General features: G+C 57.0%; 1 protein-coding gene across 1 annotated transcript; it reads left to right on the top strand.

Annotated features, from left to right (window-relative positions):
* The first annotated feature begins 803 nt into the window (after positions 1-803).
* On the top strand, positions 804-10,875 carry NDUFS6 (NADH:ubiquinone oxidoreductase subunit S6). The gene is made up of 4 exons (XM_075540859.1): positions 804-961; positions 3,371-3,424; positions 9,030-9,152; positions 10,719-10,875. Exons 1-4 carry the CDS (start codon positions 842-844, stop codon positions 10,782-10,784), a joined length of 363 nt encoding a protein of 120 aa, XP_075396974.1. The 5' UTR covers positions 804-841; the 3' UTR covers positions 10,785-10,875.
* Positions 10,876-11,434: the final 559 nt, after the last annotated feature.

The following is an 11,434-nucleotide window of genomic DNA, read 5'->3' as shown; positions in this document are numbered from 1 at the left end:
AGAGAGCTGCCAGCTCCGCCAGGATTTAAAGTCTCAGAATCCCAAGGGGAAATCTTATCCCACGGTCACGTTGAGTCAGAATTGACGACCGTGGCAGTGGGTTTGATTTAGGATACCTATGGCCGTTCGCTGCTGAGAAGTCACAGTCTTGAATTCTCCAGGAGCCCTTCTACGACTCAATGTCAACTAACCACACAACACGGGTGACAGGGTGTTTGGGATCGGCTGCGAACGTAGAGGTTGGCGATTTGGAATGGCCCAGCCGCTCCTCCGATGAACGGCCAGCTGAGCTGCTTCGGTGGCGTCTGGAGCAGTTCGGTCACATGGGGTGGCCACGAACCGGCGTCTGCTCCGCTGCCCTGGTCGTGAGCTTAGGGTATGTGCCTGATGGACACAATCCATGATTTTCCTTGCGGCTTTAGTAGGGCTTTCCTGCAGAACGCTTCCAAATATGCGACACCCCACTCCTTTGGAAAGGGCACGCACAGAGGAGTGAACATCAGGCAGAGAGAATGCGCTTATTTGGTGTACTCAGTACAACCGTTGGCTATTGGAAACGCCCCAAATTATCTTCAGAACGAGCCCCGAGAACCAGCTACTGACAGTGAAGAACACGCGCCTTCAAGGCTCGCCTTTACCGGCCCGAGCGGAGGCTCTTTAAGAGGCACGTGAGCTCCGCCCCTCATCGCGCAGCCCCGCCTCTCCCCGCGAAGCCCCGCCCCTCCCCGCGCTCGGCTCCCGGGGGCGAAATAAGTCCCGAGAGCGCGAGGCCGCCCTGCAGGTTGTGCGCATGCGTTGGCGCCGCAGCGGCGGGCGCCGGGTCAGGGGTCAGCCGCGCAAGATGGCGTCGGCGGTGACCTTCTGCCGGCTGCTGGGCCGGTCGCTGAGCCTGCCCCGCGGCGCCAGGTGCTTCGGGGTGGGGATTTCGCCGTCCGGGGAGAAGATCACGCACACCGGCCAGGTAACCGCCGCGGTGGGAGGCCGCAGGACGCCCCGGTCCAGAGCCCCGGTCCGGCGGAGCCGGCATCCCCCGGCCGCCGCAGACTCGGGAGCGATGCCCCGGACCAGCCTGCGGAGATGCTCTGGCCCAGCAGGTCACACGGGCCATCCTCCCGCCCCACGCCCTTCCTCCTGTCCCTGGCGCGGCGGGGATGCGCCCCTGCGACCCGGGTCCGGTCTCTGGTCCCGAGGCTGACCTCCAGGGAAGGGAGACCTTACATTGCGCTTCGCCCTGTTCGGATGATGACTGAGCTGTCCAGCCTGTTAATCCGCAGCGGAGTGCACACGCACGCGAATACGCCAGCCATTGGCACAGAGTGAACGGCTCCCCGCTCGTATCTGCTGGGCTGTTGTCCCAGCTCAACCCCGGGCGCAGCACTGCACGGCCCTGGCCCCCCTTACAATCAGTGGTTGCTGTGCTGGGATGTTGGTAGTGGCATTTTTGCAGTTGTTGAGTGCACATCTTCAATGGGCCTGTCGAGTCTTTTAACTGCGAGCCTGCGTTAGTCATTGCCCTTGAATTGATTCCCAATCCCAGCGGCCCACAGGGCAGGGTAGAACAGCCTCCTGGGTGTCTGAGACTTGTCAGGAGAGACCAGTCCCTGGAGAAGGACCTCATGTGTGGTAAAGGGTAGGGGCCCTGAGAAAGAGGAAGACCCACAACTAGATGGATGGACACAGTGGCTGCAACAATGGGCTCAAGCAGTGGGACACTTGTTCGGGTGGCACAGCCCCACCGGGCAGTGTTCTGTCAGGCATAAGGTCATTGCTATGGGTGGGAACCGACTCCTTGGCACGGAGCAACAACAAATCTGTACCAGAGGAGGCAACCTGCCCAACATGTAACACACTGCTCCCCCAGGGCGCCTTGGAAAGCTTGTTATCCTGTGGATAAAAGGAGTCTGGTGGGAGCGGGGGTTGAACACTGTGCGGTTCACCCCAGGGTGGGCAGTGGGAACCTATGGACGGCGGGTGGTGGGGTTTGCTAGTTCTCCATAAAGAGTTGTTGTTAGGTGCCGCGCACTGGGTACCTGCTCGTTGCTTCCCTCTGTGCAGCAGAATGAAACAGTGCCTCGTCTGTTGTGTTCGAGCCCCTTGTTGCAGCCTCTGCGCTAACCCATGCCTTCCTCTCAGTCGCTGACCCTCTACCACGCCAGTCTTGTTCCAGGGACGGGTCCCAAGCCTGTGCTCTGAAGTCTTGCTCTTCGTGCTTCTAAAGGCTGTACTTCGGCTGGCGGCCGATTCGTCCCTGCTGCAACTGGGCCGTGGCAGCCTGATCAGGCAGTTTTGCTCTGTCCTAGAGGGTCACTGAAATGGAATTGACTTAGCAATGGGTTATGGGGTGTATCCTGTGGGCGTGACATTACTGTGTCCCGTATGTATCCACCAATTTAATTCTTTTCAGATCCAATATTTTAGTGCTTGTGCGGTATCGAATACTACATTCTAATAACGTAAGCCCTGTGGTGGTCTAGACCCTGATGGCAGTGTTCAACCCTAACTAAACCGTGGGATGCATCAGTGAGGTTGCCATTGCCCGGTTGACCAAACAAAACCCTCTGCCATTGAGATGATTCTCACAGCAACCCCGGGAGACCGAGTCGAGCCTCTCCGTAGAGTTTTCTGAGGCTGCAAGTCTGTAGGGGAACAGACAGCCTCAACGTTCTCCTAAGGAGTAACTGCCATAACTAACAGCCCTGCAGGCAAACCTTTACCCCCCTGGGGTTCCCTTGCTGAAAGCCCCTCTGGTTTCTGTGTCAGGCATGTTCTTTAATCTTGCCCTCGTAGTCTGGTCTTTCCAAAGAGTGTTTTCGCTTTTGCTCTGCCCTCCAGTTCCATTCCCAACTCAGTGCATTTCTGAATCTCAGTCGGACCCTGGTCTGCCTCTCACAACAGCTGACAGACTGTGGGTCTCTGGGCATTTGGGCTTGTTCCTTGTCTGGATTCATGAGAGGGGTGCTAGTTATGTACTCACTAATCTCACCTTGCACGGATGACTACTGCCATTGGTGACTACCGCTGTTGGTGACCCACTTGGCTAGTAGATCTAGAGAGTAAATAAAGCTACCTGATGGATTGTGAGAGAAGGTTGGGAGGCCCTCTTGGGGGGGGCGGGGTCCTCTTGTGCCCCTCTCCGGCCTGGCCACCACTTCCCAGTGGCCACTCCCCTCCCACCTCCCCAGTTTTTCCCTCTGGACCAGAGAGTTGTGCTCTGTTTGCCTTTTCCCTAGTGAGCTAAGAGCACGCCGGGACTGAGTCGCGGGTGACTGACCACCAGGGGTCTAGATGTGGAGGAAGACGTGGCCCTGTGTCTGTCCGATGGCAAGTACGTGGGCTGTACCACTAACACAGGCCTTTCTTCCTCCCGCAGGTTTACGATGAGAGAGACTATAGGCAGATACGGTTCACCAGTCGTCAGAAAGAGGTGAGTGTCTAGTCAGAGAGGTTTGCTTTCGTCATAGACCCAGCATTTAAATCACTCTTCCGACAATTCTGAGAACCGCAGAAACTCGAGTGGCCTGTTCCTTCCGAATGTCTGCTGAACCTGTCTGTGGGATGTTGGGGCTTGCTGTTGATCTGGTTGGCTGTCCTTTGAAATCCGCAGCATGGGGTTGTTACCAGCGTGGCTTTGCTCCTTATGTTAGGCGCAGGACCTTTCAGCTCTGTGCTCGGTTCCTACGAGCCCCTTAAGGGTTTTTTTTTTTTCTCAAAAAATTACTCTTTGTTTCTTAAAAATGACTCTGTTGTCGTCATGGGAGGTAGCGCTCTTGTTGTAAGGTGCCCCGAGAGGGTTCTGACTCAGAGACCCCGAGCTCACCAGAAGGAAGCACCCCCATCCTGCGCCGTCCTCACAATCGTCCTCATGTTGAAGCCCGCGCTGCAGCCCCGCGTCCGTCCATCTTGTGGAAGGCCTTTTCCTTTACCACGGCACCAGTCCCTGGTACTTTCAGGAGTCCTCGCCAGTACCTAAGTTCAGATACAGCCCTTCTCTTTCGCTCTTCCTTACTCACCCTCCAACTCTTGTATGCCTGTGAGGCGATCAAAAATGCCAAGGCGCTTGGGTCAGGAGCACCTTGGGCCTCAAAGTGACAGCCCTGCTTTTCAGTACTCCAGCGAGGCCTTGTTCAGTAGGCTTACCCCGCACAGTGCGTGGTCTGATCTCGTGGCTGCCATTGCCTCGAACACTGGTTGTTCATCCTCACAAGACGAGATCCTAGATGACTGCCGTCTTCTTCCCATTGCTGCCCTGCACTCGCCCTTTCTCCCTGCCGTCAATCGATGCCGACTCACAGCGACCTTGTGTGACGGGACAGCTGCCCTGAGCCTTTCCCAGACTATGATTCTCTATGGGAGTAGAAAGCCTTCTCTTTTTCCCGAAGAGTCACTGGTGGTTTTGAACTGCTGACCTTGCGCTCAGCAGGCTTCTTGCCAAAGTGGATCTACCTGGTGGACGGCAGTTAGTCCACCCCTGCCCAGCTGTCACCACCAGACAGAGCATTCTAGAACTGGGATCCTTCTGCCTAAATGTGCCAGTTTCTGGCTGCGCACCTTTCCCGAGCCCCACACCCCCTGGTCTCCTTCCATCTCAGTTCAGGCATTGCTTCAGGTTTCCTGGGTTCAGGTTATTCTCCAAGGCCGCCTTGAGCACGAGCCTTCCCACCATCCTTTGCTTTTTCTTGTCAAGGTCTTAGTGATTAGATCTTTCTGGGGTTTAGTTCTCCTCATTGATTGCTCTGTGGTGCCTAGTACTGCCTTCACTGTGTCGTAAGCTCCCTGGAGATGCACAGAGAAGAGGCTGGGTGACTGGCCCTCCTGGACCCACAGGAAGGTGGCCAATGATGAGAATTCTGAAACCCCTTGGCTTTGGGGATCCGGCTTCAGTCAGGACCGTGCGCTGTGCCTGGGGCAGCGCTGCCCCCTGGACCCAACCCTCTGCCGAGGGCAGCTTCGACAGTGTGTCTCCAGGACCTACGTGGGGTTCTGAGTACCTGCAGAAGAGCAGCTCAGTGTCTGTGCTGTGAGTGAGGCTGCCTGCCCCCTGTTGCCCTGGCTAACAAGCCCGATTAGCCGGGCGACTGAGCCCGTGTGGGACTCTGAATAGGTGGCCTCGGGCTTTCGCTGACCTTGCTCTGGTGACTGAGGTCTGTGTGGAACGACCCACCCACGCTCATTGCCAGCTCACAGTATCTGTTTGGCGCTGCCGTGATTCCCTGGGATCCCCCATCCCCTGCTCATCCCTGGCAGGTTCCCTCTCGGGGCCAGGAGAGATGGGAAGGCCCAGACTGCAGGAAAGGTGTTCTGTTGAAGTGTGCCTTGTCTCTTTTGGTGGTGTTGCACGAGGGTCGGGCTATGTATTCGGTGGCTGGAGACATCCCAGTTCCAGCTCGTGGTCAGCCCGCCTGGCTGTTCTCCAACCGTGTCCTCCCCTGAAACCTCCCTGACACCCCATCAGGGGTGGGGGCATGGGGGACTGGTGGTTTGAGGAGACATGGGCACCCTGCCGAGTGTGTGCTGATGGGGGCGGGTGTGGGAGGGGGGCTCCCCATGGCCTGGCTTTTGGTTTCCCGTGCTAGAACCAGATGTCAGTGATGGGCCAATCATGGCCGCCATGACAGGGGCCCACCCTGTGCCAGTTACTTGTATCACTTTGGCACTGCCTGCCGTGCAGGCCTGTGGTTTGTCCGGTGGCCTCGGTGACACGTGTCACTGTGTAGCCGTTCTGTGATTGAAACCATCAGGCGCATTTGTATGGTGAGGGCTGCATCTGCGGGCCAGGCGGCCAGGCCAGTGTCACGGCGGCACCAGGAAGGGAGCGCGAGCTGTCAGCCAGGCGGTCGGAGGAGCCCATAAGACAGCCTGTGGGTGATGGGCGCTCCCTGTGGGGTGGGTGTCCACCCTTCCAGGACGCCCTGCAGAGAAGCTTAGCCAAACAGGAGTCTCTGCCTGAGGGCTTTCCATAGGGGATTGCACCTTCCACAGGGGGCTCATGGTCTGGCTGTGTGGGGAGGGGCATGGGCACAAGTCCCAATCTGGGTGAGGGGGTATTCAGAGGCTTCTGCCTGTCAGCGACAGTATGTGGAGGCTGCAGTGACCAGATCACGTTGTCAGAGAGCAGGCTGATTTCAGAACGACAGGAGCTGAAGTTGACAGTGCTTTTCTAAGTTATTGTCAAGGTTTTCCTCAAGTTCAGGGTGAAGCCGTGCACATGCCTGTGGGTCTTTTCCTCACTGCTGCACGAGTCTGCAGGTCACACCCACAGCTGCCAGCAGGAACGAGCAGGCAGTGGAGGCAATGTCACTGTAGCTGGGGCACCTGGTGGGGTGGGGGGTGGAGGGGCCTGTGGCTGGCATCCCATCTGCGCACACTGCCATCTTGCGTAAGCTTGTGATTCCTCTCAGGGCTTCTGTGAGGGTTGGGTGCTGGGCAGTGTTAGCTTAGCACAGCTGCTTCCACAGCCCTGGCCGCCAGGAACCGGTGTTTTTGGGGATATGGTCATGCTCTGCTTTTCCACGCCAGCTGGGTCAGAGATGCCGGCGACAAGGCTGGGCTTCAGAGAGACTCCAGGAGGTATCCTGGATGGCCAGATGGTTTCCTGAAGGAAGAGGAAGCTGTGCTTCCTGACTGGAGCAGGAGGCCACACTCCTGGTCTCCTCTGCGGGCCCTTGGAGGGCCTCACTCGGGGACCAGTCCAGCTCCACTGTTTGACACAGAAGCTGAAGGTTCCCGCCCTTCAGACTGTCACCCTGGTGTGCACGTTGGTCGCCCAGGCAGCTCGTAGGCCCACTTGGTGGCCAACTCCTTGCCAAGCAGAGGGGCAGCAAGGCTCCTCTTGTGGCCAGTTCCCCAGATGGGCCTGCAGAGGGCATCACAATAGAAACCTCCACCAGACCAGGATGCTTGATTGCTCTTTGAAGAAGGAGGAGTGGGATGGCCCTCCTCCCATGTGTCCAAGCATGGAGTGCCCATAGCTGTCAGCCGGGAGCATTGCCCTGTGATTGGGCCTGTTGCAGCTCAGCCACACCCCCAGTCCTCCACTAAATCTTGGCTATCCTAAATCTACAAGAGATGAGCAAGCCTACACCCTATCACTACCTTTAAATGCAGTGTCTCCCCACTGCCATCTAGTCGATTATGACTCCTGCCTGCCCAGTTAGAATGAACTGTCTGTGGCGTCACATTGTGGACTCATCAGTGGGCCAGTTCTACCGCAGAGCAGCCCCTGCGCAGCAGAATGAAGCACTGTCTGTCCTGCCCTGCACCCGCCACACGGTTGTCATGCTTGAGTTGCAGCCTCTGGGTGAGCCCATCTTGTCGAGGACCTTCCTCTTTTCCCCGCCCCTCCACTTTACCAGACACGAGGTCCTTCTCTAGGGACTGGTCTCTCCTGACAGGTCCAGCGTTTGTGAGATGAAGTCTGGGATCCTTGCTTCTACGGAGCCCTCTGGTTGTACTTCTAGGACCGAGCTCTCGGTTCCTGTGCCGCTCACGGTGACTTCAATCTTCTGCACCAGCATCAGCAGAGGCGTCGTCTTCTGGTCCTCTCTGTTCGTTGTCCAGCGTTCATGGCTTGGCTCAGGCACCCTTTCGTCTTCACAGTGACATCTTTGCTCCTGAGCACTTAGAGCAGCCCCGAGCAGCAGACGCAGAGCTTCCTTTGAGTTCCCGAGGGGCGCTTCCCTGGGCATTGATTGTGGAGCCACGTAAACTGAAATATGGGATGTCGGTCTTTGCTCTGTTTGTCCTGCTGCTGCTTCCTGGCCTTGTGAGAATTCATAACCAGTGGCCACTTTTCTCCATTGTCTGTGTAAAACTTACACCGCCTGTTTGACTCGACATCCAGATGTGTCATGTCCAGGGGCTGGCCATGCGTCAGTGGCAGGAGCTGGCGGACAGCATTTCCCTGCTGTCCCAGCAGACATCATCAGTGACCACCAGACAAGGAGGAAGGGGGATAGGACCAGAAGCCTTGCAGAGTTTGAAGCCACATGATCTGTGAGGGGATGTGCCAGCAGCCGGGCCTCCTGGGAAGGGCGTGTGCAACCTCTGGCCCAGCTCTTTGGAGAAGGGCAGGCACACCCAGCGAGGGGAGGCGGGACGTCGAGGACTCTGGGACAGAAATCTCATAGGTGGGGAAGAACGTCTTCCTCAACTGGAGGCTGGAGGCCCCACCACGGTCCACCGAGTGGGTTTCTGAGCGTAGCCTGGCCTGGTGGCTGTTAGGGACCCCAGTGTTCCTTCTGTGGCCCGGCGTGCTTCGTCCGCTGAGCACGTCTCTTTTACAGATCCTGGGCTCTTTATCACTCAGAAATGGTTAGTTAGCCCCAGCGGACTCATGGGACTTCAGTTAGCCAAAGAAAACCCCCGTTTCCAAACGGGGTACTGGGCACAGGGACAAGATCACACCCACAGGTACCGGGCACCTGGACAGGGCCACGCCCATAGGTTCTGAGCCAGGGCCAATACAGGACACATTCACCCCACGACGTCAGTGTTCTGTGTCAGTCTTACTGCATCCCCTGAAGGGGACAGCTGCGCAGGTGTGCCAGGTGATACCCATGTGAAAAGCACTGAAGGACAAGGGCATCAAGCTTTTCGTGCAAAAGCTCCAACTTTTAATTCCATTTTCCTGTGAAGCTCCTCATACTGAAAAGTAAGAAGCCTTGATTTATACAGGTGGCTTGTGAATGGCCAGGGGGAAGGAGGGGTGTGTGTGGAGAAAGCGGGCGTGGGGCGCTGGATTGGAGACGAGGCCTGAGCAGGTGGGCAGACAGTGAGTGTGCGGCAAGGCCAGGGACTGGCGGGCACTTGGGCCCAGCCCCTTGGCACTGTTCTCTGAATTCCTGCAGCGTTCTCCTCGCTGGAACTGCCGTAACCAGTTCCGGGTGTGCGCCGGGCTGGCGGCGTGACCAGGTGTTTGTTCAGGTGATAGGGATGATGTGAGGGCTAGAGTGGGCGTGTTGACTGATGCTCAGAGAGGCCCTGGCTTGGGAGTGGCCTGTCGGCATCTCAGTCCTGTCCTTCCCGTGCAGGTGAATGAGAACTTCGCCATTGACCTGGTCGCCAAGCAGCCCGTGAGCGAGGTGGAGAGCCGAGTGATCTCCTGTGACGGCGGTGGAGGCGCCCTGGGCCACCCCCGAGTGTACATAAACCTGGTACGGGGACCACATCGGCTGCTCTGCTCGGACACGGGCTGACCCCCGGCCGAGCCCCCAGCCCCTCCTGCAGGCCTCCTTTCCTTCCCTCTCGGTGCCTCCTGCCGGCCACTCAGTGGGCCTCCCTGTCAGAACCACACCTGTTCAGGTGGTGACAGGGCGGAGCATCTCAGGACCCCTCTCCTAGTCTTCACTGTGGTCCACTGTGCCCTACATTCACTGACAAGTACAACCTATAGCCTGGAGGGCCCGCAAGGTGTGGGAAATGCAGTGCGAAGACCCCTTTTTGAAGCCTCTTGCCCGTGCACAGGTACTCGAGGGAGGCCCAGCGAGAGTCCAGGGTGCGTGCAGCACCTCAGGAGCGAAGGAGGGCCTCGCAGAGGGTGGCCCCCAGGAAGCTGGTGGCCCTTGTCCTCAGCCCAGGTTCCACTGTTCGCTTGGGTGCTGCTCAGGAGAAAGGCACACGAATGAACGGTGTACGCGGTGGCCGCTGCTGCCCGCATCTCTGTGAGAGGCCCGGGAGCCGGCCCGAGGCCGAGCCAGCGAGGGCTCTTCCTCCCCAGCGCTCTGGACAGGCACTGCAGAGCCCAAGTCTGAGATCACCCCTGCCCACCCACTCACAGGGAGCCAGGGGACACAGGAGTTGACCCAGTCACTGAGTCTGTGATGAGCCGCCTGTGCCAGAGTTGCTTCTCTTGGCATATGCCCGGGTGAGCCGCCAAGGGGCGCTGCGAGGGTCCCAGTTCCTGCATGCCCGGGTCTGTTCCCGACACACTCTGTTTAAACTCGCCTCTACCCTCAGTGCGTGGCTGCAGACCAGTTCTCTCAGTAGCCCCTGCCCTCCTCTTGTTAGGGTGCACTCCCCAAACCGGCCCAGTGCAAACAGTGACTTCCGAGGGCACCTGCTGGGCCAGTTCACTTGAGGGCAGAGGGTTCAGCTCAGAAGGCTGTGGTGAGTGATACTTGAAGGGATCCCAAAGAGGTCATCTTGATACCTTTTCTCAAGGGACACAGGGCTACCTGAAGGCTTATCCAAGGTGTTAAGAAAATCGAAACGGCCTCGGGGAGAAAGAGAGTAGGAGAGATGTACTGTGGGAGTTTTCCCAGCATGCACCTGCTCATTCCGTGAGGCGAGGGTAGCAGGGCTGTCCTAGGAGCATTTCTTTGGGAAAGCTTTTCCATCCACCCTATAACCTTGGCCATGCCCCCATAAGACTGTGTTTGCTTCCCAGAACTCAAAGGCATTGAAAAGGGCCAGGATTTGAGCCCGAGACAATGTCCAAACTGCCACAGGGCACGGAGTTGACCAAAGACCAGAGAGTGCTCTGGGCAAGGTTACAGAGATCATAGTGCCGCCCTCAGGGATGTCTAGACCAGGATGGAGGGTCAGGAAACACGAGGCTCACATGGTGTTAGTTCTGGTTAATAACGATCTCTGTGAGTTCAGAACAATGCTTTTTCACTGTATTTCAAAGATTGTGCTTACTTTTCGACCTCTAATGTCTAAGTGTTTGGGGATCTGAAGTCGAATGTGGAAGTGAGGCCTTTCCTTTGCCTTTTCTGCAGGACAAAGAAACCAAAACGGGGACCTGTGGCTACTGTGGACTCCAGTTCCAGCAGCAGCGTCACTAGAGGCCGAAGCAGCCCCGCGGTTCGTGTAAAGATCATGAGCGCTCTGTCTCAGTAGACTTTTATGTGAATAAAGGATATTATTGTGAAGGAAGAGGGCTTTTAAGTTGTTGTTGTCATTGTCATAGGATGGACTTTGGGAAATGACTATTTCTTTACTCACTAATCAGCATTGAAAGCACTCCCACCCCTGGGCTGGAGCCTCTTACAGACGCCTGCTGCAGAATCATTTCTTTTAGAAGGAGGAGCACATGGCTGGGCCTGGTGAGGTTACAGATGTCCCAAAGGCCCCACTTTTCTGAGGTGCTGTAGCACACCGTCACCTCTAACATCAGTGTCTCACAGAACCCAGGAACCATGAAGGACACGGCACACATGGGTATGTAGGCTGGCATGCCCCAAATCCGTGAGTCAGGCGTTCTGTCTAGAGGATTCTCCTGACTCTTGTGGTTTAAGGGGCTGATGAATCCAAATTACAGGTCAGACTACGGGCGGCTGGCTTCCACAACACACAATTATGAGGGTTTATCCGGGAAGTGAACAGTTCACCACAAGTCAGGATGTGGAAACAGTATGGATACAGTCATTGGTTCATAGCAGCGCCTTTTCCCAGCTGGTAGTCAAGCTTCCCTTTGTTCCTTAACCTGTCAGCT

The sequence above is a fragment of the Tenrec ecaudatus genome, chromosome 2 (assembly GCF_050624435.1).
Source record: "Tenrec ecaudatus isolate mTenEca1 chromosome 2, mTenEca1.hap1, whole genome shotgun sequence".
Lineage (NCBI taxonomy): Eukaryota > Metazoa > Chordata > Mammalia > Afrosoricida > Tenrecidae > Tenrec > Tenrec ecaudatus.
Note: the sequence above shows the minus strand (reverse complement) of the source record. Positions and strands in the feature narration are given on the sequence as shown.